Raw genomic sequence first — 26,176 nt, forward strand, 5'->3', positions numbered from 1 at the left:
GGAGGCCGGGACTGAGGGGGAGGAGGGAGGCCCGGGGGAAGGGAGGGAGGGAGAGAGGGAAGGAGGGAGGAGGGCGGGTGAGCTGGAGCCGGCAGGCAGCGCGAGCCTGAGAGAGCCGCGTCGGGAGTGCGGTCTCCATGGCAGTGCTGGGCGCAGCCAGAGGTAAGACGACCCCTGCCCCAACCCCCGTGTTGCCTCCCTTTCCCCCCCAGGCTGCCTCCTCTCCCCTAGGCCACCCCTCCTCCCAGCCACCTGCTGTTTCTGCCCTGGAGAACCTGGAGGGGGACAGGAGGGAGGAGCCGCCTGACCTTACCCCTTCACCCCAAAGGGCGAGGGACCCCGTCGGCCAGGGAACCTCCCAGATCCCCCTTCCCACCTTCCTCTGATCTCTCCCTGTCCTTCACCTCCCTCTCTCTGTCCTTCACATCTTTCCTGCCGCCTTCCCTCTCTGACTTCCTATCTCTTTCGTCCTGAGCCCACCAGCCGGGCCTGGGTAGAGGTGGGTGGGAAGGGGTCCAGGGCTGTAGGAGAGGACACTGGGGGCTGCTTGTGGCCAAGTCCCTCCACCTCCCTCTGGCTGGCCATTGTCATGGCAACTAGGGTGTACTGGGCTCCGGAGGGAAGCCAAGGGTGGGGGTGGACCAGGACCTCTTGGGGAAAGCAAGGGTCTGAGCCGCTTCCATGGGAAACAGACCCTTTCACTGCTGTGCCCCATTTTACCCCACTTACCCTAAAGCCATTATGCGCTTCCTTATAGCCTCCCTCTGTTCAGGGTTTCACCCGATTCCCTTACCCCCTTCCCAGGGCTCACTGAAGCTCAGCATCACGCACTAAAACTGGGACCATCCTTCCTCCCATCAGAGGGAAACTGAGGCTCTGGGCCAGGGAGGAAGAGTCAAGGTCTCCCCGCGGGAGTCAGCACCTTATTGAACATTTGGCTTTTCTTCTCAGCCTCCTATTCACTGCTCCCTCCCTCCCTCCCTCCCTCCTCCAGTCCCTCCTCCCTCCAAAGCCTCCTCTCCAGGGGGTTTGAGCTTTTCCTGCTATTTTCAGATACTACCACTTTGCCCCCTCTTTCTCTTCTGCTCAAACTCTCCTCCTTCTCCCTAGTTCCCCCTCTTTCCATTTCTGGATGCTTCTGATGTCAGCGGTTTCCCCGCCTTCAGGTTCCCTAGCACCCCCTTCGGTCCCAGACTCCTTTCTCCCATTTTCCCAGATCTGGGGAGCTGGAGGGTGATCATCCAGGTTTGGGGAAGTAGGGACTAAGCACCAAGACCCCCGCATCCAGGAGACCGGCAGGTAGGGGAGGAAGGCTGTAATGCCATATCCCCGTTCACTGTGAACCCTCAAGAGGAAACCAGTCATGTGTCTCCCATCAGTAGTTCTGAAGAGACATTTAGGGACTTGAAGATAGGGGTGGAGTAGTGCTGAGCAGGGGATGTTCTAAGAAGGAACCCGGGAGTTCCAGCGGGAGGAGAAAGGGCTAAAGGAGACAGGGAGGTGGGAATACCCTCTTCCCTAGAGGTCTGGAAGAGCGGGGCTCTCATCTGTGCGGGGTGTTTAGCTGTCTGATTTAAGGCAAAGGAATGTTCTGAATGACCCTCAGGGCCCTAGTAATCAGTTATCCCTATAGTTTCAAGAAAGGGGGCACAGGAGGCTGGTTATAGACCTTTGCCCTCTCCCTCCCACATCTCATCTTTCCCTTGCAGCCTGTCCAGGGGGCTGAGCCCCACCCCCAAATCCCTGGGGCATCCAGAAGATTCCTGACTAGTCAAGAACCAGAGGAAAAAGAGACCCGGACGTCCCAGCATGGGGACCAGAACCCCCCAGCCAGCCTCACAGTTGGGAAAGTAGCCAGCTTGCCTGCCCCATCAATTGCAGGGATGCTTAAGGAAGGCCCCGCCCAGTATGAAAGCTGAGGACTGCCTCTGCTGACCCTCAGTCTCCTCCCCTGCCCTCCACATCTGCCCTCAGCTGGGTCGATCATGCAATGCTGAGCACTGGGGTGAGCCTGGGGGCAGCCTGCCTGCTGACAGGGCGAGGATTGTGGGGATTATGGGCATGTTTGTGAGTGGGGCTCCTGGGTGAGACCTAGCCCCCACCCCCACGGAGCTCAAGGGGGTGGGGGGCTGAGGATAGGATGGCTCGGGGCGGGGCCAGGGCAGAGGAGGCCTCCCTGCACTCCAATGCATTGTCCTGGCTGGCCTGTGGGCTCCTGGCGCTGCTGGCCAATGCCTGGATCATCCTCAGCATCTCGGCCAAGCAGCAGAAGCACAAGCCACTGGAGCTGCTGCTGTGCTTCCTAGCGGGCACACACATACTCATGGCAGCTGTGCCCCTCACCACCTTTGCTGTGGTACAGTTGCGGCGTCAGGCTTCCTCCGACTATGACTGGAACGAGAGTATCTGCAAGGTCTTCGTGTCCACCTACTACACCCTGGCCCTGGCCACCTGCTTCACGGTCGCCTCGCTCTCCTACCATCGCATGTGGATGGTGCGCTGGCCAGTCAACTACCGCCTCAGCAACGCCAAGAAGCAGGCGCTGCATGCCGTCGTGGGCATCTGGATGGTCAGCTTCATCCTCTCCACACTGCCCTCCATTGGCTGGCACAACAACGGCGAGCGCTACTATGCCCGCGGCTGCCAGTTCATAGTCTCCAAGATCGGCCTCGGCTTTGGTGTTTGCTTCAGCCTCTTGCTACTTGGGGGCATTGTCATGGGGCTGGTCTGTGTGGCCATCACCTTCTACCAGACACTGTGGGCCCGGCCCAGGAGGGCTCGGCAGGCCCGGAGAGTGGGGGGCGGTGGGGGGACCAAAGCGGGTGGGCCAGGGGGCTTGGGTACCCGGCCAGCTTTTGAGGTGCCAGCCATTGTGGTGGAGGATGCCCGAGGGAAGCGGCGGTCCTCGCTGGATGGCTCGGAGTCTGCCAAGACATCCCTGCAGGTCACCAACTTGGTCAGCGCCATCGTCTTTCTCTATGACTCACTCACAGGGGTGCCCATCTTGGTGAGATCGGGGTCCTCCCCACCTGTTCTCCCCAATATCCAGGCCCCAGCATCATCACCTGACCTCCAACTTCATCAGCCATACAGCAGCTCCGTCATCTCTCCTCTAGTTCCATCATCCATCTTCCTCTCCTCTGTCCATCCCCCACTCCATTTGTGGCCCCCATCTTGATCATCTGACTTTTAGTTCCCACTATCCTGTCTACCCCAGCTCCAGCATCTGCTTCAGTTCCCACTCCTCAGCTCCATCACCGTCCTTCAGTTCCACTACCTGTCCTCCAGCTCCGTCATCCATCCTGCAGCTCCACAGTTCAGCCGCAGACCTCTCATCCAGCTGCTGGGCTCCACTCTCCATTCCCTCCTTCCCTCTGGATGCCACATGGTCTCTGAGCAGTCTTGGGTGGAAACCCCACAGGCCTCACCCCACCACCCCATCTAGTCACTGTTCCTGGGTTCCTCTCTGTCTCTACGCTTCCTGGTCCACCTCTGTTCCTCTCCCTCCTGACCGCAGAGCTTTGCCTCCAGCACTCTCCCCTACCTTCCTCTGAGTCAGTTCCTTCCCTCTGTTCACTCCATCTCCACCTCTGGCTTCACCTCTGTTGGATCACAGGGATCAGGCATTACTTCTGACGTCTTGCCCACCAGCTGCACTAGGATATGGGGTTCAGGTGGGCTCCTCAGCTCTGGCCCTGACCCAGCCCACTCCCACCCTTCCCCAGGTGGTGAGCTTTTTCTCTCTCAAGTCGGACTCGGCGCCCCCCTGGATGGTGCTGGCTGTGCTGTGGTGCTCCATGGCACAGACGCTGCTGCTGCCCTCCTTCATCTGGTCCTGCGAGCGCTACCGCGCCGACGTGCGCACAGTGTGGGAGCAATGCGTGGCCATCATGTCTGAGGAGGATGGAGATGACGGTCAGAAGAGGGGCTGGGCTTTGGCTTTCCTGGACATCTATCTATTCCCTTTCCTGCCGTTCCTTCTCAGTCAGAGGATGGGCTGCCCTGGAGTGCCCCCTACTGGACAGAACCTGCACCACCCTGGGCTCCCCTTTCCCTAAGCAGGCACCCTGCTGTCCACTTACTGCTTCCTGCAGCACTCAGGGCTCCCTTCACCGGGCCTAGGCTCCCCTCCAGAAGTCCACACTACCCAGCTCTGGCACTATGGGGAACCTGAGCTTCCTGAGAGAGGCCCCCAGCCATAGGGATGGCTCTTGGGGGAGGGCATGTAATTGTTTCAATAACTTCATCTATATGTATGAAGCACTCCACTCAGGATTTAGCACTGAACACAGCAAATGCTAGCTACTCTCACTGTCCTCTTGACACATACAGGCTAATGGGAACTAAAGGGGTCTCTGGGAGCTTATCAAGGCAGTGGTCGGGGGTGGTAGGCATTCCCTGCCTGTAACTGCTCTGCCCATTTTCTCTCCTAGATGGGGGCTGTGATGACTATGCAGAGGGCCGAGTTTGCAAAGTTCGCTTTGATGCCAATGGAGCTACAGGACCAGGGAGCCGGGACCCCGCCCAGGTGAAGCTGCTGCCTGGAAGGCACATGCTCTTCCCTCCTCTTGAGAGAGTCCACTACTTACAGGTATGGAACTGGGGGATACACCTCCTACCCTTGGTGCCCCTCATCACTTTTCTCCAGTGTCTGTTATGCACCCCAATCCCCTCTTCCCTAGCCCTGGCTTTCAGGGCACCATAAAGCTGGGTGAAAGAAAACTATAGTAAGAGAGGCATCCCTTCAGATCTCGTGGGGCCAGGTTTGCCCACCGGAGCAAACGTTTTGAAGAAGGTTAAGAAGGTGGCACCATCTTCTGGAGTCCCCACTTGGTTCCTCTGCCTCTGTCCCTGCAGCACCTTCAGGTCTTACCCGCTCCTCTTCCCAGGTCCCCCTATCCCGGCGTCTGTCCCATGATGAGACAAACATCTTCTCTACCCCTCGGGAACCAGGCTCCTTCCTGCACAAGTGGTCATCCTCTGATGACATCCGGGTCCTCCCAGCCCAAAGCCGGGCCCTCGGGGGTCCTCCTGAGTACCTGGGACAAAGACACAGGTTGGAGGATGAGGCGGACGAGGAGGAGGCTGAAGGTGGTGGGGGGCTGGCCAGCCTTCGCCAATTCTTGGAGAGTGGGGTTCTGGGGTCAGGTGGGGGACCCCCACGGGGCCCTGGCTTCTTCCGGGAGGAGATCACCACCTTCATCGATGAGACACCTCTGCCTTCTCCGACTGCCTCACCAGGGCACTCTCCTCGTCGGCCCCGGCCACTGGGCCTCTCACCCCGCCGACTCTCCCTTGGGTCCCCTGAGAGCAGAGCCGTTGGACTTCCTTTGGGACTAAGTGCAGGGAGACGCTGCTCCCTGACGGGGGCCGAAGAAAGTGCAAGGGCTTGGGGAGGATCCTGGGGCCCAGGCAACCCTATCTTTCCCCAGCTGACCCTGTGAGCCCAAGCAGGCCTGCTGAACTCAGAGGAGGAAGCCTGAGTGAGTAACACCTCATTCTGGCCCTGAGAGTAGGGCAGCTGCCTCCAGACTCTGGGGAGATGGGCGCTAGATTTGGGGCTCAGAAGGCCCTGCTCTCTCCCATCCAAGTGACCAGATGCCCTACTCACCTTCCATCACCCCTAGCAATATGTATTAAAGTCTGAAATGTTGCCATGGAAACCTCAGCGTCCAGTGTACTGCGATGGAAAGGGGCTTGGAGGGTGGAGAGGCTCACAGAGGACACGACAGAGCAGGGGCAGCAGACAGAGGCACAGAAGGACACGTGGAGAAAAGATCACACGCTCCACCAGGCAGCCTCGCACAGGGAAGGCTGGGAGGAGCATATCCTGCTGGGGGCAGGGCTTGAGGACACACATGTCTTTGTTGGTTTGGGGTGTGAAGGATCTCTGTTCAGATTTGTTGAGGTGATTTTAGAGCGTGGCTCCAGTCCCAGTGCCCAACTCTCCTTCTAACCCCAAATCCATCCAGGGGCTCACTTTATGGGCAGAAAAGGGTTTGGGGCTGACGTAGTGTCCCGGGCCTGGACACCTCCTCCCTGCTGCATTTTAAAGCTCTTTCTCCAAAGGAGTGTAAGGGTGGATGAGTGTGTGTGGGGAGGGGGGAGGGGGAGGAGCGGGGGTCCACGTCCACAGTCCTTTTTCTGGACCCAGAAGCGTGTTTGTGGAGGGAACACTGCCCCAGCAGTTACCTCCAGACCTCAGGGGCTGAAGTCACCGCTGGTCCTCCATGGATGCCCAGGCCTGCTCCAGTTCCCGCCTTTTGCCCCCTTCCTCCCAGTTTCTCCCTCTCGTTCCACACTAGATCAGCTTTCTCCACTCGGCATTCTTCTTTCTCCATCTTTCACATGGGCCTCTCCCACCATCGGGTCTCAGCCCTATCTCTCTCTCTCGGCCTCCCTCATTCCTTCTCCCTCTCCCTCCGCCTCTCCACCTCTCCTTCCTTCCCCTCCCTCCCCCTTCCCCCCTTTCCTCTCCCTCCCTCTCGGCTCCCGCATTTCCCCTCGGCGGCCGGCGGCTCCGACATCATGCTCCGGCTCCTCCGGCCGCTGCTGTTACTGCTGCTGCTGCCTCCCCCGGGGTCCCCTGAGCCCCCCGGCCTGGCCCAGCTGTCCCCGGGAGCGCCCCCGCAGGCTCCCGACTTGCTCTACGCGGACGGGCTGCGCGCCTACGCGGCCGGGGCTTGGGCGCCGGCCGTGGCGCTGCTGCGGGAGGCGCTGCGGAGCCAGGCGGCGCTGGGCCGGGTGCGGCTGGATTGCGGGGCGAGCTGCGCGGCCGAGCCGGGCGCCGCGCTCCCCGCCGTGCTTCTCGGGGCCCCGGAGCCCGACTCCGGGCCGGGACCCACGCAGGGGTCCTGGGAGCGACAGCTCCTCCGTGCAGCGCTCCGCCGCGCAGACTGCCTGACCCAGTGCGCAGCACGGAGGCTGGGCCCCGGGGGCGCGGCGCGGCTTCGCGTGGGGAGCACGCTCCGGGACGCCTTCCGCCGTCGGGAGCCCTACAACTACCTGCAGAGGGCCTATTACCAGGTGGGGAGCGGGCCGGGCAGCTCCGAGGGTCCCAGCCCTCACCACGACGCTGTCCTACTTTACGATGCCCAGTAGTAGGCGGAATGCTGTTGCCCGGACCCCGGACGGGGCTGGGGGGCGTACCGCCGGCCTCTGCTTTGGAGCTGGCTAAGCGACCGCGAGGACCTGTTGAGATCGCGGAAGAGCAGCCGAGGGGGAGTGCGAGCAGAGTGGGAATGGGGCGGGGAGGTCGTGAGGCGGGTCGGGAGCAGATCGAAGATGGAGGGACAGGGCCGCCTCTTCCTAGGAATGAAGCGGAGGCGGTGGGGGCGAAACCGGCTGTCGGACGGGAAGTGTGCGTGGGTGTGTGTGTGTCGGGGGTGGTGGTGAGTGTGAACCTTCGCTTGGGGCAGGAGGTAGCTTCGGAAAGGAAGGACCAGACGGAGGCAAGGTTGGAGGCCTCCGAGGCCAGACCTCTGCGGGCAGGGAGGGGACAGCACGCCACAGCCGCCGGTACCGCAGCAGTTGCCTACGTGGCTGGGGAAGCGGGGCGCCGGTTGCACTCACCTCAGCTCAGGGTCCTAGAGACCTGCGGGTTTTGCTGGTCGCTGAGGTCTCCCCCGCTTCCCCACCTCACTTAAGCCCATCACTTCCACCTGGTCTCCCAAATTGAGGGCCTGAAGTCCTGAGGCCCAGGTCCCACCCAACTCCTACGTCTTTAGACCCCCTTTCCTTCGGTGTCAGCCTTCTGAGAGTCCCAATGTTCTGGCTTCTAGGGGGTCTGCAATTTGGGCGGTGGGCGGTTCTTATTGGCCAGTCTTCCATGAGGCTCTTGGGCACCCAGAGTGTGTGTCTGGGGTAGGGTGGGGAGGCCGACCAGGGAGCAGAGGTGTGACCTCCATCCCAGGGCTCTGATGCCCTCCTCCCTCCGCCTCCTCAGTTGAAGAAGCTGGATCTGGCAGCCGCCGCAGCACACACCTTCTTTGTAGCAAACCCTATGCACCTGCAGATGCGAGAGGACATGGCTAAGTACAGACGAATGTCGGGAGTTCAGCCCCAGAGCTTCCGGGACCTGGAGACGCCGCCACACTGGGTGAGACCCCCAGCACCACCCCTGTCTTGCCCCCAGCCTTTTCCTGGCTGGATACACAGGCCTCACTAAACTGCTGCATTGTGCTGCTTCAGCGTCCGGAGATGGGGTAATGATCCTCAGTGACCCTGGTGGGGAGTCCTTCTCTAGGACTTCGTTTCCTTCCTGGATGATCGCTGAAGTCTGATGTTCCAACATTATGATTCTGAGGCCCATCCTTATTCTTCTCCATGGTGAAGAGGGACATGGAGTCCTTGCCCCAAATGAGACCAACACCGCTCTCCTCTCTACCTCCCAGTTTGGCAACCCCCTGGATCTCAGGTGACTGCTCCCTTCCCCAACAGGCAGCCTATGACACCGGCCTGGAGCTACTGGAGCGCCAGGAGGCAGGACTGGCACTGCCCAGGCTAGAGGAGGCCCTGCAGGGGAGCCTGGCCCAGATGGAGAGCTGCCGTGCTGACTGCCAGGGGCCTGAGGAGCAGGAGGGGGCTGAAGAAGAGGAGGATGAGGCTGGGAGCCAGGGGGGCCTCTATGAGGCCATTGCAAGTACGGGGCTGGGAGTGTGTGTGGGGGGTGGGTCGGTGCCCAGGGAGGGGCATGAACAAGCTGAATGGCTCATGGGTCTCCTCTGCAGGACACTGGATTCAGGTCCTGCAGTGCCGGCAACGCTGTGTAGGGGAAACAGCCACACGCCCTGGTCGCAGCTTCCCTGTCCCAGACTTCCTTCCCAGCCAGCTGAGGCGGCTACATGAGGCCCATGCTCAGGGTCAGTTTGGGAAGGGTGGAAACGCGGAGTGAAGATTTGCCTCTGCTGCTATCCTGAGCTCCATCTCTCTATCCCTCCCATCTGTCTCTGGATTTGTAGTTTCACTGTCAGGGCTCCATGGGAACCATCACTTCACAAGGACTCTAATTTGCTCTCCTTTGGCGCCTGTGACAAGCTCAGGAGATGGGCTTCCTTCTGCCTTGCTGCTTCTCACCTTCCTTTATTTTCCTCCCTCTTGCTCTTCTTTGAAATCTCCAGCTAAGGTATGTTTGCACCAGCGTTTGAAAGAACCGGCAGTTGAACTTGTCTGCCAGTGGGAGGGGGGCTCTTGGAGTTGGCCGGCTGGCCTCTGGAGACCACCTTCTCCAGCACTGCCTCTGCCCCAAGGATCAATGTGCTCTAAGTCTTTATCCCCTGACCCCTGACCTTGTCACTCCCTCTCCAGTGGGCAATCTGTCCCAGGCTATAGAAAATGTCCTGAGTGTCCTGCTCTTCTACCCGGATGATGAGGCTGCCAAGAGGGCTCTGAACCAGTACCAGGCCCAGCTGGGAGAGCCGAGACCTGGCCTCGGACCCAGAGAGGTAAGCCCCTCTCCACACGTACCTGGGAGGTAGCCCCAAATCAAACAAATAGACCTGAGAAGTAACCTGGACCCCCACCCCCTGCTGACCTCTTAGCCAGGCATTCTAGTCACCCAGAGGACTCCAAGTCCAGCATCCGACTTCCATCTCCACTCCCTGCTCCCCACGGCAGCCTGGAGTTCCGATTCCAGCCCTCAGTCCCATCTCTCTTGCCTTTACCTCACTCCTGCCTGCCACCAGCCCCCGAGCTCATGCACACACACCCCCACACACTCACACACACTCCCACCCCCTACACCCTTTCCAGTTTGAGCCCAGACGCTCTGAAGCTGCTGAGGGGGAACGTTGAACGGAGGAACCGGGGGCATGGTGCCAGGTTCAGGGAGCATGGAGCACCCAGGCAGTGCCCTAGAGCCTGGGTTTCCCTGCCCTCCTTCAGCCCCGCTTCACTGCTCATCATCTCACCCTCAGGACATCCAACGCTTCATCCTCCGATCCCTGGGGGAGAAGAGGCAGCTCTACTATGCCATGGAGCACCTGGGGACCAGCTTCAAGGATCCTGTGAGTCATTCTGCTTCTGTCCCATCCCACCCCTCCGCACTCCCAGGAGGGATGGCACTTTGGTTTGCAACAGAGTTTTCCACTTTTCCACCGTGAGGCTTGGAGAAGAGTCTGCCATCCCAGTTTTACAGGGACAGAGACAGTGTGCCTGTCGTTAGGGCAGCTTTGGGGTCACACAGGCCTAAGTGTCAGTCCTCCTCTGCCCCAAACATCTCTGAACTTCAACTTGCCTCTGCCTCAACTTCCTTACCTGTAAGTTGGAATAATCACATCTATTTCACAGGGTTGTCACAGCGTTGTTGAAACCACATCATTTGATAACAACATAGAAAGCTCTGTTACTGCTGCTTTTATTTCTCTTCTTGTAGTTATGAGAGGAAACTGCGGGGCAGAGGTTATCTGTGGCTAGGACTAGGGCATAAAGCAGGCGTTCTCAGCCTTCCTGGCACTACTGATATTTTGGATCTGACATTTTGGATAATGCTTTGTTGGGGCAGAGGGCAGGGCCTGTCCTATGCCTTGGAGGGTATTCAACAGCTTCCCTGGTCTCTACCCAGTAGAGATCAATAGCACATTGACAGCCCCTGAGTCATGACAATCAATGATGTTTCCAGACTTTGCTTAATTGACCCCTGGGGGGCAGAAGTATCCTGCTTGAGAACCACTGGTTAAAAGTGAGAACTCTGAAGCTAATTTTTTAATTTTAATTTTAATTTTTGGAGACAGAGTCTCGCTCTGTCACCCAGGCTGGAGGGCAATGGTGTGATCTTGGCTCACTGCAACCTCCACCTCCCAGGTTCAAGTGATTCTTCTGCCTCAGCCTCCCGAGTAGCTGGGATTACAGGTGCCCACCACCTTCCCTGGCTAATTTTTGTATTTTTAGTAGAGACGGGGTTTCACCATGTCGGCCAGGCTAGTCTTGAATTCCTGACTTCAGGTGATCCACCTGCCTCGGCCCCCCAAAGTATTGGGATTACAGGCGTGAGCCACTGCACCTGGCCTGAGGCTAGTTTAAAACCTGACTCTGCTTTGGGAGGCTGAAGTGGGCCTTGGTCAGGAATTCAAGATCAGCCTGGCCAACATAGTGAAACTCTGTCTCTACTGAAAATACAAAAAATTAGCCAGGCGTGGTGGCGGGTGCCTATGATCCCAGCTTCTTGGGAGACTGAGGCAAGAGAATCACTTGAACCCGGGAGGCAGAGGTTGCAGTGAGCCGAGATCGCACCATAGCACTCCAGCCTGGGCGACAGTGTGAGACTCTATCTCAAAAAAAAAAAAAAAAAAACCACCAAACAAAAAAGTAACTCTGTCACTTCTAGCTGTGTGATCTTGAGCATGTTACTTTACTTCTCCATATTTCAGGGCTCTCAATGACAAAATGAGCACTTTAATATTGTCTGTTTCATGAGACTATTGTGAACTTTAAAGGAGAAATTCAATTTCCATGAATGAAGCTGTTAGAATAGCCCCCAGCCGATAGATAGTAAGTGCTATAGGAGTTATAGTTGTACTTGTTACAGAGTTTGGTCCACTGCCCAGGGCGCCTGACATTGATTCTCAGGCTCTTCCTACCTCCGTCTCCCTCTCTGGAAACAGGAGGACCTTAACGAGATATTTCAGCTCTAATGTCAGGGATCCCAGGGTCTGATCTTGGTGGATGATGATGCTTTTCTGGACTGTCACAGGACCCCTGGACCCCTGCAGCTCTCATCCCTGAGGCACTTAGAGAAAAGCTCAGGTAGGAGATGCCCTGTGGTGGGAGGCACTCGGCCTGAGCTGGGAGGCTGGGTCTGGACTGTCCTGTGCACCCACTGAGCACATCTCTCACCCCTGAGAGAGGATCAAGAGAAGAGGCCTTGGGACCATGAGCCCCCGAAGCCAAAGCCCTTGACCTACTGGAAGGGTGAGTTCCTGGGAGGGAGGAGACAGGAGCCTGGAGGGTCTGGGGGCTGCCAGCTACTGCTCTGCCTGCCCTTAGGGGTTGCTCAGCCACCTCTGCTCTGTCTTTTCCCTGGCAGATGTCCTTCTCCTGGAGGGTGTGACCTTGACCCAGGATTCCAGGCAGCTGAATGGGTCGGAGCGGGCGGTGTTGGATGGGCTGCTCACCCCAGCCGAGTGTGGGGTGCTGCTGCAGCTGGCTAAGGTAGGAAGACCTGCAAGTTCATCAGCTCGTTCAAGACCCTTGGGTACAGCTGCCTGTTCCCTTGCTCTTGGCCTGCCCCCCTCGTTCTGCCTGTCCTGATTATCCAACCGGGACTGTGCTTACCACTGCCTCTCAGCTGCGGATAAGTTCCTTCGTGTCTTAATTTAGCTGACACAGGTGGATGTTCTTTACAAATTTTATGAATTTTGCTAGAAATTGATAGGAAGAACAAAACAAAAACCACAAAGGCATAAAAATGGATGAGTGTGCAGGTAAGGATTGCTTGGTTAGCCAAGAGTTTAGTTACTGGCTTGACTGATGGCTCAGCAGACACGCAGGCCTTTCTTTCCCTCCTTCTAGTTTGGGCTGAATGACTCATACTCACCAGGTTGAGGCTACCATTTATGAAGCTTCAACCCTTATCTCAGGTTAGTGCTCATTCAGTAACATACTCATTGAGTAGCTGCTGTACCCTAGAAACTGCTAGGTTCTAGGGAGAGGAAGATGATTATAGACTCCACCCTTTGGGAGCTCCAGTGTAGAGGTGGAAACAGACAAGGAAATACATAATATAAGCAGGTGGTAAGTTTGGTAAAAGAAGTATGTACTTGGGCTGGGTGCGGTGGCTCATGCCTGTAATCCCAGCACTTTGGGAGGCTGAGGCGGGTGGATCACCTGAGGCCGGGAGTTTGAGACCAGCCTGACCAATACGGAGAAACCCCGTCTCTACTAAAAATACAAAAAAATTAGCCAGGCATAGTGGCACATGCCTGTAATCCCAGCTACTTGGGAGGCTGAGGCAGGAGAAGCGCTTGAACCTGAGAGGTGGAGGTTGTGGTGAGCTGTTATTGTGCCATTGCACTCCAGCCTGGGCAGCAAGAGCGAAACTCTGTCTCAAAAGAAAAAAAAAATGTACTCATCCAGATAGAAGTGCTGAAATGCGCAGTTACAGAAGGCTTGCGGAGAGGTGGTGTTTGAGCTCAGTCTTAAGGATAAGTTAACCAGGTGATGGGGGCGTGGAATCAGTCTAAGAGGGACAAGAGCAAGGTGCATTCTGGGAACTGCAGTCAAGCACAGGGGTGAGAGCAGGGCCAGCTCCAATAGTCATTACCTGTGTGATCTTGGGCAATTTATTTTAATATCTCTGAACCTAGTTTGCTCATCTATAAAATGGGGATAATAATAGTGTTTTTGTCATAGTGTTGTGAGGATTAAATGAGTTAGCACATGGTAAAGCTCTTAGAACATAGAATCATCACTGGCTGGGTGTGGTGGCTCATACCTGTAATCCCAGCACTTTGGGAGGTCAAGGCAGGTGGATCACTTGAGGTCAGAAGTTCAAGACCAACTTGGCCAGCATGGTGAAACCCGGTCTCTACTAAAAATACAAAAAAAATTAGTGGGCATGGTGGCAGGTGCCTATAATCCCAACTACTGGGGAGGCTGAGGCAGGAGAATCACCTGAACCCAGGAGGCAGAGGTTGCAGTGAGCCGAGATCCCGCCATTGCACTCCAGCCTGGTCAACAAGAGCAAAACTCCATCTTGAAAAATAAATTTTTTAAAAAAAATTAATTAATTAAGAACATAGAATCATCAGGATGTATGTTACCAAGAGGCAGTATAGGGGAAGAGGGAGAGAGCCCAGACATGAAGGCCCAGGGACAGTGAGGGTCTTCTGTGGCCTCCCAAGGAGTTTGGACTTTATCTGTGTATGGTAGACAGCTACTGAAGGACTTTAGGAGCAGTTGACTTTTGCATTCCTGTAGAACCTCCAAGTGCAGGGTCTGGAGTAACCTGTAGAAGTGGTAGATCCCTCTAGTGGCAGTGCGTAGAATGCAGCAGGAGAAAAGACCGTGAGAACGGACTAATTGACAAGTGCCACTGTTGGCTGGCGAGGTGGCTCACACCTGTAATCCCAGCACTTCAGGAGGCTGAGGCGGGTGGATGGCTTGAGCTCAGGAGTTCCAGACCAGCCTGAGCATTGTGGTAAAACCCCGTCTCTACAAAAAATACAAAAAATTAGCTGGGCCTATGCACCTATATTCTCCCACCTACTTGGAAGGATCTCTGGAGCCTGGGAGGTGGAGATTGCAGTGAGCTATGATCGCGCCACTGCACCCCAGCCTGGGTGATAGAGCAAGACCCGGTCTCAAAAGCAAAAAACAAAAAACCCAGGTTAGATGGCTTGGGTGACTCGGTGTCTCTCAGAAGTGAGATTTGTATGCAGGGGTAACTAGATAGTGGTGCTTAAACAGATTCAAAAAGTGGACAAAAAAATGGGTGTCAGAAAAGGGAATGATTCCAGTGTAGACATCCAAATATTAGGAGACCTCCAGGTAGTGAGACTGGTCACATAGGTGGCTGGGTAATTGTGACTCAGTATCAAGGAGTGGGGGAGCCACGGAGTCCACAGTTTCCCCGAGAGAATGTCAGGTGGGAAGAGGTCAGAGAGGGATAGCCCGCTGATGCTGTCGCCCTACCGCCAGTCAGCTTCCTGCCGGGACCTGGCCTAACTGTGGAACTTCCTGTTAGGGTCCTGTTTCCTGAGAGACTCCTCTATTCTTGGCTCATCAGGGATTAATGATCAAGCCCTTCCTGCCTAGTTCCCAGCTCTGCCCCACTTTCCCAGCTGTCCCTACCCTCTCAGAGGCCCCCTTACTGCTGTAGGAAGCTCTCCCGAGTTCTGTCCACAGTCCCCTTGGTAAGCAGGATTCCAGCCTGTACCAGAGAGGGACAGTCGGCCAGCCGTGGCGGGGGGCACTCTCTGGGAAGGAGCAGCATTCAGGAAGACGAGCCGCAACAGAACTGTGGGAGCATCTAGCTTCTTCTGGAGAGCGGGAGGGCCGGAGGGAGGGTCTTGCAGCCCTGCAGACAGTGAGGGGCTGGGGGAGTGACACCACGGTAAACTCCTCCCTATTTAGGATGCAGCTGGGGCTGGAGCCAGGTCTGGCTATCGTGGTCGCCGCTCCCCTCACACCCCCCATGAACGCTTCGAGGGGCTCACAGTGCTTAAGGCTGCACAGGTGAGCACAGGAGGTACCTGGATCCGTCTGATGCCCAGACCTGGAGGAGAGGCTGTGCAGGAGGCCGGGCCCCAGGGCCTGGGCTTTTGTGAAGGAGCTTTCTTGGGACCGAGACTACCTGATAGGACCCAGCATGGAGAAAAGGGATGTTCTGAGAGCTGGGGCCGGGGTTGTTGTCATGGAAAGACAGAAGGAGCAGTTTGGGCTGATGGACAGAGCTGCATGCTGAGAGACTCCAAACCTCCGGGTGGAGAGCAGCAGAGATGGGCAGGAGCTAGGGCTGAGACCACCTTCCCATTGCCTTCCTCCGTTTCTGTGCTGCCTTTCGCTGCCTGCAGCTGGCCCGGGCTGGGACAGTGGGCACTCAGGGGGCTAAGCTGCTTCTGGAGGTGAGCGAGCGGGTGCGGACCTTGACCCAGGCCTACTTCTCCCCGGAACGGCCCCTGCATCTGTCCTTCACCCACCTGGTGTGCCGCAGCGCCATAGAAGGTATGACAGGGACCCCCACTGCTCTTCTCCAAGCTCAGGCCCTGCCCCCAGGACACTGCCCCCAAGAGCCCCAGGGTGGATGTGCATGGCATGAGCCCACAGGGTGGCAGATGGGCACAGGGGCACAGAGGTAGCCCCAGACCCCTTTGTGTCCTAGGAGAGCAAGAGCAGCGCATGGACCTGAGTCACCCAGTGCACGCAGACAACTGCGTCCTGGACCCCGACACAGGAGAGTGCTGGCGGGAGCCCCCAGCCTACACCTATCGGGACTACAGGTGGGCAGCCCCTCTAGGGGTCAGGCAGGTGGGCAGACAAAGGTCATCCCACTGCTGGCCTGGGCCTGGGTTGGGGTCTCACTGCGTCTTGCCTTTTTCCCTCCGCAGTGGACTCCTCTACCTCAACGATGACTTCCAGGGTGGGGACCTGTTCTTCACGGAGCCCAACGCCCTCACTGTCACAGTGCGTGGAGTGGGGGGTGTGACGGTGTGACAGAGGGCCCAGCTGTGGGGTCAGGATTCAAAACAGAAGGTTCCAGAGGCAAATGCAGGGAAATGGCCAGTGCTTTTAACCCTTTCACTTCCCTGCCTCCCCAGCCCTCCCGCTGCTTCCTCCGTAGCTAGGTCTGCAGGTGGGCCCCCCAACCCTGCCATCACTATTCGTCTCACCTCCTAAAGAAGGGTGAATGAAGCACAGCTTGCAGGTGCCTCCAGGACTCCATGGCCCTATTCTAGGGATTTGGGGAACTTGAAATAGTCCTTCCTCTTTGCAGTGAGATGAGCACAGTGGCTGGCGCACAGATACCAGGGCCACCTCGACTGGGGCTCACATTCTTAACCTTTCTGAGGTTTAGTTTCCTAAATTGAGGTGATAATAATAGTACCTATTTTTCTTTTTTTTTTTTTTTTTTGAGACGGAGTCTCGCTCTGTCACCCAGGCTGGAGTGCAGTGGCGCGATCTTGGCTCACTGCAAGCTCCGCCTCCCGGGTTCATGCCGTTCTCCTGCCTCATCCTCCCAAGTAGCTGGGACTACAGGCGTCTGCCACCACGCCTGGCTAATTTTTTGTATTTTTAGCAGAGACGGGGTTTCACCGTGTTAGCCAGGATGGTTTCGATCTCCTGACCTCGTGATCTGCCCGCCTCAGCCTCCCAAAGTGCTGGGATTACAGGCGTGAGCCACCTCGCCTGGGCAATAGTACCTATTTTAAAGGGTCATTGTAGGAAGTAATTTAGGTAATGTACCTAAAAGAATGAGGCAGTGCCTGGTAAAAATAAGCAATTAATGACTGTTAAGTGGGAAATTTCTAGATGCCAGGGGCTAGGATTGGGTAGGAGGAGAGGGGCAGTGATTTTTCATCTGGGTGTGGGGTGTGAAAATGGCTCCAATATCCATATCCCCTTCTACACAGAGTCTAGTACTGCATGCCCGCCCCCAGATTGCTTCACATCCTGGGTTCAAAGGGCTGAGTTGGAAAAATCAGGGTACCGGGGGTCAGGAACCAACAGGAGACCCTCCGTGGAGACCCCTTTTTCCTTTGGTTTCCAACTCCTCTTGCCTTAATCTGGCATTTTTGCTCTGCAAGTTGAAGCTGATTTCCCATTCGCCCCAAGCTAGTCCCTGAATTAAGGAGTGGGAAGTGATAGCGAGAGGGCTGACCCTCTCTGTGGCCCTGTCCCCATCCTGCTCTAGGGAGTGAGGGCCAAGTTCTCTGAGAGAGCCGGTCCCTGGAGCTGAACCTGCCCTCATCCCCCCAGGCTCGGGTGCGTCCTCGCTGTGGACGCCTTGTAGCCTTCAGCTCCGGTGGGGAGAATCCCCATGGGGTGTGGGCCGTGACTCGGGGACGGCGCTGTGCCCTGGCGCTGTGGCACACATGGGCACCTGAGCACAGGGAGCAGGTAAGGAGTGGGGTAGGAAGGGATGTGGTTCTCCTGGTGCGTGAAGGGTGGGCAGGCACCCCTGAGAAGGCTCACAGTCGGTGAGGGGCAGGGGCTGAGCTGGCCCAGGGAAGGTGGGTGCAGGGAACTGGCCACATTCTCCTCCCCAACCCCAGGAGTGGATAGAAGCCCAAGAACTGCTGCAGGAGTCAGAGGAGGAGGAGGAGGAGGAAGAGGAAGAAATGCCCAGCAAAGACCCTTCCCCAGAGCCCCCTAGCCGCAGGCACCAGAGGGTCCAAGACAAGGCTGGAAAGGCACCTCGGGTTCGGGAGGAGCTGTGAGTGGCTGAGCCAGCTCCTTGAGGATGGGGCCACTTGACTTGTGCAAGGCCATCTTGATGCCAGGACCCACAGAAAGCCCCTGCGTGACATCAGGAGCAGAACAGCAAGCTCTCTGTCCCTGCACCCCCACCATCTTGGGGACCCACAAGGGCCTGGACTCAGAGGACAATGCACAGGGTAGCCTGGAGCTCACCAGGGCTGGGGAGCCGGGACTGGGCCCAGCTGCCAGACCTGCAGCCCCGGACAGATGGGGAACACTGTGTCTCCCTGAACGGAAACGGCAGGGGAGGAGGCTGATGCTTTACATGAAGAGGATGGTGGGGTTGGGGGCATAACCCTGCTGCTCTCTCCCACTCTGTGCAATAAAGGTCATGAAGATCCCTCAGCCAGGGGCCAGTCGAGTGTATCACAGATTCCGTGATAGCTGGAGGTGGGGGTGGCTCTGGCTGGCCTGGGAGGAGACAGGTGTCTTTGGGCCTCCCAGAGGCGGGGCCCCTGGAGCCTGTGATTTGTCAGGGAAATCTCAGCCACCTGCTCCCCTCATGCAAATGACCCAAGCCCCTGGCAGCTGCTCCTTAGGCCTCCAAGTCTAAGCCCTGTCTTCCCTCTCGGAGCTTTTGCTGAGACTTAGGGCCGCCTGCTTTCTCTCTGACTCCTGCTTTCACAGCCGCAAGAGGGCAAGGAGGGGGCGAGGCCGCAGCCTGGCAGCAGGGTGCGGGGCTTCCCTTGCCCACCCACAACAGGGGCAGACCTGTCCATCGTTCTCTGTGGGTCCCCTGTACCTTTCTCCCCCCACAGGATCAGACCCAGAGGCAGCTGGTTGGGGTTTGTCGAGAAGAAGGATTATCCAGATCAGTCCTTTCTAATCTCAGCTCCTGCCTGTACCCTCCCATACTCACCAAACCCTCTTCCCCACCACCCTGAGCTAAGGAGCACAGTTTGAGGTACTGACAACGGGGCCATCTATCACCCTTATATCCCGCTTTCTGGCCTGCTTGCTAAGTGGCCCTGACTGCTGAGATTATCACCACAGATGGGGGCCCGGACCGGGGTGGCCACTGGAGCTGTAGTTGCTTCTGCTCCTTTGCACCCCTCCCAAACCCCAACCCTTAATCTACTCACAGCTTTGCTCTAATCCCATGGGGCCTGATGCTCTTATCTCTGCCTGCAGAGACTGACCAGGGAAGCGCCCCTTCACCCCCCTCCCCTCTCAGGGCTTGTGGTGGGGGCTGCTCCTCTCTACGGCCCCACATCCCGCCCCCACCCCTCCTCCAGGCTGGGCCCAAGTCTCTGGAAGCCACACACCTCTCTCCCTCCCTGTCCTCTTCCCCCCACCCCTGCCAGCTGATTTCATTTGCCTGACGTTGTGGTTGGCTCTACCCTTCCCTGTCAGGCCCCCCCAACCCCCCGCCGGTCGGAGCCAGGCCAGGCCAGCTCCTGTGGCAGCAGAGCCTGGGCAGGTGACGGGCGGGCGCAAGCGTCGCAGCTGAGGGAGTAAGGAGGCTCCCAGGAACCGGAGCTGGAAACCCGGCCGAGGTCCAGCCAGAGCCCAAGTAAGAGGGAGCTGGCCTGGGCTCTGCTCTCCTGGGCTGGGGCGCAGGCAGGGCTCAGGCAGGCTGGGGCTGGAGGCAAAGGACCCCAAACTTGGAGAGCCTAGCTGGGGAGGGGGTGCAGCCACCCAGGCATTGCCCTGTGTCTTGAATTCTGGTGTGGGCATGAAGGGCAGAAGCACAGCCTGGTGGGGGTTCCTCAACACGGACCCCATGTTCCTGGCAGGAGCCAGAGCTACCCCTCGACCTGTCAGCCATGGGGGAGATGGAGCAACTGCGTCAGGAAGCGGAGCAGCTCAAGAAGCAGATTGCAGTAACTCCAGAGCCCTCCCACTGGGGCCCCAGAAAAGAGCTGGGGACATGAGGGAGTGTGGCTCAGGGGGAGGGGACTGGGTTTGCTCTTGAGTGACTAGAAGTGACCAGGGACTTTCTAAACTTGGCTTGCATATTTGAGACCCCCAAGCCCCAGTGCCCCAAGCCCAACCTGCCTTGAAGGCCCATGCACCCACCACCCCCACCTTGCCCTTGCTCCCCTGATGTCTGCTTTCCCTGCAGGATGCCAGGAAAGCCTGTGCTGACGTTACTCTGGCAGAGGTAAGACCCCCTGTCCCCGCCTAAGGCAGGGCATTGCGGGAGGGGAAGGGAGCTCCCTGAGCTGCAATAGCCCGTTGCTCCGAGCATTAGTACAGCCTGTCCTTGGAGTGAGGAAACCCATTAATTAATTCATTCAGCCAACATTTAGTGGGACCTGCTCTGAGCCAGGCACCATATTGGATGGGAAAGATGCAGACACGGTTCCTATTCTTGTCCATAGGACAAGAGTCACCACAGCCCCCTCCCAGGGCCTTGAAGATGAAGAGGCGATAGTACTTTGTAAATGATAAAGCCCTTGTAGACTCTAATTGCTGGTGTTCTCTACTGTATTTTATTAATTCTAAGATGCACATTTCTTCACATTTTGACATCTCTGAAATCAAGATGCATTCAACAATGGATCATCGTTTCAATTAGAATTGGCAGCATCTTCTATTCTTAGTGATGCATCTTAGATTGGATTAAATATGTTAACAGTGAAGACTTTTTATGAGCCAGATACTGGGTTAAGCTGCATAAATACCTAATTTCATTTAATTTCATGATATCTCTGTAAGGTAGGTGCTATGTTAAGCCTCATTCTACACCTTGAGTAAACAGACTCAGGGAGGTGAAGTAACTTGCCCAAGATAACAAAGCAGGCCGGGCGTAGTGGTTCACGCCTGTAATCCCAGCACTTTGGGAGACTGACGTGGAAGGATCGCTTATGCTCAGGAGTCTGAGACCAGCCTGGGCAACATAGTGAGATCTCATCTTCATATAAAAAAATTGTTTTTAATTTTTCTAAAAAAAGATAACAAAGCAAGTGATGGCAAATCAAGTCTGTTCACTGTGGACCCCCAGCCTAAGTCTAAAATCTGGTTAGAGCTCAAGGGGCATAGTACCACAAATTTCCGGAGGTGCAGTTCAGGGTAACGGTGATGCCCCAGGCACCCAGTTAAAAAGCTAGCCCTGCTGCAGTGGTGGGTGACGGCAGGCTCCTCTCAGCTTGGAAGAGCCAACCGTGTGCATCTCTTCCCAAATCTGTTTCCAATGACCTCACATTGGCAGCTTGAAATTGGTCAACGTGCAAGATTCATATCATGGAAATCACCTTCCCACCTTCCTCACCAACACTGGAGAGGTGCTTGTTAAACACTTAGCAGCACACCCCTGGCCATGCATGCATCTCTTTCCCACATCAGTCTAAGACACTCCAGGACAGAGGCTTATTTCTCTAAGGCTGGGGGCCTGACCTGGAGCCTGGCACAGAGCAGGAACTTGTATAGATCAGTGACAGACATCCGGGCATGTAACCTGCTCACCCCGATATTCAATGCCCCTCTCTCTGCAGCTGGTGTCTGGCCTAGAGGTGGTGGGACGAGTCCAGATGCGGACACGGCGGACGTTAAGGGGGCACCTGGCCAAGATCTATGCCATGCACTGGGCCACTGACTCCAAGTGAGGCTTTGGGGGGAACCGAGAATGGGAGGGGGAGAGCGGGAGTGAGGAAGGCGGGAAGGAGAGGCAGGCTTGTGTAATATGGGATGCCCTCTCCCCAGGCTGCTGGTAAGTGCCTCGCAAGATGGGAAGCTGATCGTGTGGGACAGCTACACCACCAACAAGGTACCAGCCCTGCCTCCCCGAGCCTCCACCGCCGCATCCTTCCTGGGGCGCTATGCCTACCCTCCTCTGCCCAGCTGGGAGCTTGGCTCCGGTGCCATCTCTGCTCAAACCACCCTCCCTGCAGGTGCATGCCATCCCACTGCGCTCCTCCTGGGTGATGACCTGTGCCTATGCCCCATCAGGGAACTTTGTGGCATGTGGGGGGCTGGACAACATGTGTTCTATCTACAACCTCAAATCCCGTGAGGGCAATGTCAAGGTCAGCCGGGAGCTTTCTGCTCACACAGGTGAGGGAGAGACCCTCTCCTCCCCTCCTGAGGGGTTCAGGGAATCCTGGGTTTCCAGTGGGCTGTGGCTATGCAGCCAGGGCACTGTCCTTCTAACCACCTCCAGGTTATCTCTCCTGCTGCCGCTTCCTGGATGACAACAATATTGTGACCAGCTCGGGGGACACCACGTGGTGAGGCTGAACGTTGTTGGTGCTGGGGCTTGGGAGTGGGCCTGGCCTGGCCTTTCTCTAACAGTCTCCCTCCCTTTTGGCAGTGCCTTGTGGGACATTGAGACTGGGCAGCAGAAGACTGTATTTGTGGGACACACGGGTGACTGCATGAGCCTGGCTGTGTCTCCTGACTTCAATCTCTTCATTTCGGGGGCCTGTGATGCCAGCGCCAAGCTCTGGGATGTGCGAGAGGGGACCTGCCGTCAGACTTTCACTGGCCACGAGTCGGACATCAACGCCATCTGTGTGAGTGCACCCCCTGCCCCCGCTTGACTCCAACTCCTTCCCCCGCACTCCCCACAACACATATAATACACATCCTCTGCCCCTCCCGTAGCTTCCCTAGCCCTTTCTTTCTTTCTTTTTTTTTTTTTTTTTTTGAGACAGAGTCTCACTCTGTCGCCCAGGCTAGAGTGCAGTGGTGCAATCTCAACTCACTGCAACCTCTGCCTCCTGGATTGGAGCCATTCTGCTGCCTCAGCCTCCTGAGTAGCTGGGATTATATGTGTGCGCCACCATGCCTGGCTAATTTTTGTATTTTTAGTAGAGATGGGATTTTGCCATGTTGGCCAGGCTGGTCTTGAACTCTTGACCTGAGGCGATCTTCCCACCTCAGCTTCCCAGAGTGCAGTGCTGGGATTACAGGTGTGAGCCACCGTGCCCAGCCTTCCCTAGCCCTTTCTTTCTTTCTTTTTTTGGGGACAGAGTCTCACACTGTTGCCCAGTCTGGATGCAGTGGTGCGATCATGGCTCACTGCAGCCTCAACCTCCAAAGTTCAAGCAATCCTCCCACCACAGCCTCCTGAGTAGCTGGGACTACAGGTGCGTGCGACCACGCTTGGCTAATGTTTGATTTTTTTGTAGAGATGGGTTCCCACTGTTGCCCAGGCTGAGCTGGAACTTCTGAGCTCAAGCGATCCTCCTGCCTCAGTCTCCCAAAATACTGGGATTACAGGCATGAGCCACCACGTCCAGTCCATTTTGTCACGTTTGCTTTATCATTTTCTCTCTGTAGAGAAATAGCCATAGATACACACACACATACACACTTAGATGTAGATACACATTTTCTTTCTGTGTCTTTTAAAAGTAGTTTGCAGACATCATGTTTCCTTACCCCTTAAGTACTTCCTAAAACGAAGCCATTCTGTAACATAATCACAGTATGATTCTTAAAATCAGAAAATTTAACATTGACACAATACTATAGTCTACAGTCTATATTCAGATTTCACCAACTGCCTCAAAAATGTCCATAATAGCTATGGTTTTTTTCTGTCCAGGATCCAATCTAGAAACATGCATGACATTTCCTTGCCATATCTTTTTCGTCACCACCTTTAAACTGGAACTGTTTTCCCACCTTTAATTGTCTTTTATGTCATTGACATTTTTGAAGAGTACAAACCAGTTTTCTATAGACTCTCCCTCTGTTTGAGTTTATCTGACATTTCCTCGCAATGAGATTCAGGCCTTGCATTTGTACTTGACCCTGTTCTTACACACCCTGATCCAGCCCACTTGTGTAGTCTGAGTTTGGGACAAACTCCGTCTGCCCTTCTAGCCAGGTCACTGCAGGCAAGCCTTGGTGCTCTTGCCTGTGACATGGAAATGATGCCTGCCTGCAGCGCTGTATAGTGCAGAGCGGGCGAGGGGCATAGGGAAGTCAGTGGCACGTGGTACGTGTTGGCAGGGCTGCTTCTCATCCCAAACCAAGGAAGGGACAGGCAGAGAGGCTGAGAGCAGCGGCTTGCCCTGGAGCTGTCAGGTGGGAGCCAGAGGGCGGGAGAGGCTGTGGGCTGCCCAGGTCTGATCCCTGACCCACTTGCCACCTATGCCCTCAGTTCTTCCCCAATGGAGAGGCCATCTGTACGGGTTCGGATGATGCTTCCTGCCGCTTGTTTGACCTGCGGGCGGACCAAGAGCTGATCTGCTTCTCCCATGAGAGCATCATCTGCGGCATCACGTCCGTGGCCTTCTCCCTCAGTGGCCGCCTGCTGTTCGCTGGCTACGACGACTTCAACTGCAATGTCTGGGACTCCATGAAGTCCGAGCGTGTGGGTAAGGGCCAGCCCTGGCTGCGGCTTCCTCAGCTGGAAGGCCCCTCTCCAGCCCTCCCTCCTCATTCTGTACCCCCATCAGCTCCCATTTTGGACTCTCTTACTGCTGTCCTGGGTGACTCCACTCCTGGAATCCAGTACCCCTTGGCTCCCAACTAGGACTGTCTTCCCTCAGTTGCTCTAAGCAACCTCTCTCCCCTGCCCAATACCATGGCTGCTCCCTGCCCTAGATCTGTAGACCATGACTGTCCAGTCAGTTCTGGGTTCCTGGCATTTCAGGGGCACCCACTGAGAGGCAAGACAGCCTCAGGGAAATATGGAATCAAGGCAGAATCAAGATCTAGAGTGGCCCGAGGGCCCTGACTCCTGCCTAGGGCTCATCTAAGACTAGCCTGAAGTTGCTCAGACAGGATGGCTTCTTCTCTATCAAGAGGCCAGGTGCTGATGAAAATAACACTGGGCAGGGGCAGAATCCGAATCCTAATTCTGTTGCTCACTCTGAGTGACCTTGCACAAGTCACTCCTCCGTGGGCCTCAGTTTCTTCATCTGGAAACAAAGAAATCAGATGAACGGTTGCCTTCTGCTTTCCAGCACCTGTCAAGGTGCCCTCAGTTTTTTTCAGAGTACACAGATGCTTCCAGCTTTTCTCTGTCTGATCCCAGCCCTCCCCCAACCAAAGCTCTTGAGAGAGAACCCCCTGCCCTACGGCTAATCCTCTTTCAGACTCTCTGCCTTCTTCAGGGGTTGAGCCTAGCCTACCCAGTCTAGGATCCCTGCATGCATGTGCTCAGGCACGCATGCACAAACACACGTACACACACCCACACGTGCACACACACGCACGCATGCACACGTACCCCCGACACACACACGCACACACTTGCACACATGCACACACTGCTTTCCAAATCAGCTTGGAGACAGGCTGACTCCTTTCCCTCTTGCTCAGGCATCCTCTCTGGCCACGACAACAGGGTCAGCTGCCTGGGAGTCACAGCTGATGGGATGGCTGTGGCCACAGGTTCCTGGGACAGCTTCCTCAAAATCTGGAACTGAGGAGGCTAGAGAAAGGGAAGCGGAAGGCAGTGAAGATGCTCAGCGGCCCCTCCCCGACCCCATCTCATTCAGGTGTTCTCTTCTATATTCCAGGTGCCATTCCCACTAAGCTTTCTCCTTTGAGGGCACTGGGGAGCATGGGGACTCTGCCTTTGGGAGGAAGCATCAGGGACACAGGGGCAAAGAACTGCCCCATCTCCTCCCATGGCCTTCCCTCCCCACAGTCCTCACAGCCTCTCCCTTAATGAGCAAGGACAACCAGCCCCTCCCCAGCCCTTTGCAGGCCCAGCAGACTTCAGTCTGAGGACCCAGGCCCTAGGATTCCTCCCCTGGAGCCACGACCTTTGTCCAGACCTGGGTGGTATAGGTGTTTGGCCCTGTGACTATGGCTCTGGCACCACTAGAGTCCTGGTCCTCTTCTTATTTATGCTTTCTCCTTTTTCTACCTTTTTTTCTCTCCTAAGACAACTGCAATAAAGTGTAGCACCCTGGTACATCTGTGATGTTTGCCTTCCACTCCCTTCTGTTCCCAAAAGACCCAGGCCCCATTTAAGGGCAGTAATGTGTTACAGGTGCTGTGATAAAGGCTAGGTACTGGACAGCTTGTGGGCTCATGGGAGGAGGCCTGAGATGGGTCAGGGGGAGAAGGTATTCAGCAGGTGGCTGGGGGACTGTGTGTGCAGCAGTTTGCTATGGCCTGCCTGTGGTGCCCATGTGTTTGTACGGGAGGGTTAGATTGAGAAGGAATCAGATTATAAAAGGTCTTGAATGCCAAGCCAGAGAGTCCAGACGTTTTCCTAAGGGCAATGGGAAGCCATTAAGGAGTTCTGAGCAGAGTAGTAACACGTTCAGTTATGCTTCTCAGAAAGGTCGCTCCAGATCTTTCGGAAAGAAGCAGTGTAGGTTGATGAAAGGGAGGGAGGAAAGACTGGCACTAG

At 56.3% G+C, this 26,176-nt stretch overlaps 3 protein-coding genes across 13 annotated transcripts; all 3 read left to right on the forward strand.

The window, feature by feature from the left end:
* The first annotated feature begins 86 nt into the window (after window positions 1–86).
* On the forward strand, window positions 87–5,663 carry GPR162 (G protein-coupled receptor 162). Of its 4 annotated transcripts, XM_077952270.1 has the most exons (6): window positions 87–162; window positions 1,710–3,007; window positions 3,726–3,915; window positions 4,434–4,591; window positions 4,890–5,056; window positions 5,242–5,663. In XM_077952270.1, exons 2-6 carry the CDS (start codon window positions 2,141–2,143, stop codon window positions 5,306–5,308), a joined length of 1,449 nt encoding a protein of 482 aa, XP_077808396.1. In that variant the 5' UTR covers window positions 87–162; window positions 1,710–2,140; the 3' UTR covers window positions 5,309–5,663.
* An 833-nt stretch (window positions 5,664–6,496) lies between these two features.
* On the forward strand, window positions 6,497–18,258 carry P3H3 (prolyl 3-hydroxylase 3). Of its 3 annotated transcripts, none has more exons than XR_013400792.1 (15): window positions 6,497–7,026; window positions 7,946–8,098; window positions 8,440–8,641; window positions 8,730–8,861; window positions 9,307–9,443; window positions 9,915–10,004; window positions 11,690–11,742; window positions 11,840–11,907; window positions 12,023–12,147; window positions 15,070–15,171; window positions 15,510–15,735; window positions 15,795–15,935; window positions 16,044–16,119; window positions 17,413–17,553; window positions 17,709–18,258. XR_013400792.1 is itself a non-coding variant. In XM_015150933.3 (15 exons), the coding sequence occupies exons 1-15, from the start codon at window positions 6,529–6,531 to the stop codon at window positions 17,871–17,873; spliced, it is 2,211 nt and encodes a 736-aa protein (XP_015006419.2). In that variant the 5' UTR covers window positions 6,497–6,528; the 3' UTR covers window positions 17,874–18,258. The 3 variants fall into 3 exon arrangements, 1 of the variants encoding a protein (XP_015006419.2); XR_003720500.2 differs by having other exon boundaries at window positions 15,510–15,660; window positions 15,818–15,935; window positions 17,348–17,553; XM_015150933.3 differs by having other exon boundaries at window positions 15,510–15,660; window positions 15,818–15,935.
* On the forward strand, window positions 17,871–25,732 carry GNB3 (G protein subunit beta 3). 6 transcript variants are annotated; one of them, XM_077952959.1, is made up of 11 exons: window positions 17,871–18,817; window positions 19,267–19,426; window positions 19,650–19,736; window positions 19,979–20,017; window positions 21,351–21,457; window positions 21,559–21,622; window positions 21,747–21,909; window positions 22,016–22,082; window positions 22,166–22,367; window positions 23,966–24,182; window positions 25,132–25,732. In XM_077952959.1, exons 3-11 carry the CDS (start codon window positions 19,680–19,682, stop codon window positions 25,236–25,238), a joined length of 1,023 nt encoding a protein of 340 aa, XP_077809085.1. In that variant the 5' UTR covers window positions 17,871–18,817; window positions 19,267–19,426; window positions 19,650–19,679; the 3' UTR covers window positions 25,239–25,732.
* The last annotated feature ends 444 nt before the right edge of the window (window positions 25,733–26,176 follow it).

The sequence above is a fragment of the Macaca mulatta genome, chromosome 11 (assembly GCF_049350105.2).
Source record: "Macaca mulatta isolate MMU2019108-1 chromosome 11, T2T-MMU8v2.0, whole genome shotgun sequence".
NCBI classification, from domain to species: domain Eukaryota; kingdom Metazoa; phylum Chordata; class Mammalia; order Primates; family Cercopithecidae; genus Macaca; species Macaca mulatta.

Bases quoted from the DNA above. Each gene is read 5' to 3' on its own strand.
- GNB3 (XM_077952957.1), top strand. From the start codon at position 19,680: ATGGGGGAGATGGAGCAACTGCGTCAGGAAGCGGAGCAGCTCAAGAAG. The intron at 21,623-21,746 runs GTACCAGCCCTG...CCCTCCCTGCAG, and splicing joins ACAGCTACACCACCAACAAG to GTGCATGCCATCCCACTGCG. The intron at 24,183-25,331 runs GTAAGGGCCAGC...TCTATATTCCAG, and splicing joins CATGAAGTCCGAGCGTGTGG to GTGCCATTCCCACTAAGCTT.
- GPR162 (XM_077952269.1), top strand. From the start codon at position 2,141: ATGGCTCGGGGCGGGGCCAGGGCAGAGGAGGCCTCCCTGCACTCCAAT. The intron at 2,957-3,725 runs GTCAGCGCCATC...ACCCTTCCCCAG, and splicing joins CCCTGCAGGTCACCAACTTG to GTGGTGAGCTTTTTCTCTCT. The intron at 4,592-4,889 runs GTATGGAACTGG...TCCTCTTCCCAG, and splicing joins AGAGAGTCCACTACTTACAG to GTCCCCCTATCCCGGCGTCT.
- P3H3 (XM_015150933.3), top strand. From the start codon at position 6,529: ATGCTCCGGCTCCTCCGGCCGCTGCTGTTACTGCTGCTGCTGCCTCCC. The intron at 10,005-11,689 runs GTGAGTCATTCT...GGACTGTCACAG, and splicing joins GGACCAGCTTCAAGGATCCT to GACCCCTGGACCCCTGCAGC. The intron at 11,743-11,839 runs GTAGGAGATGCC...CTCACCCCTGAG, and splicing joins GCACTTAGAGAAAAGCTCAG to AGAGGATCAAGAGAAGAGGC.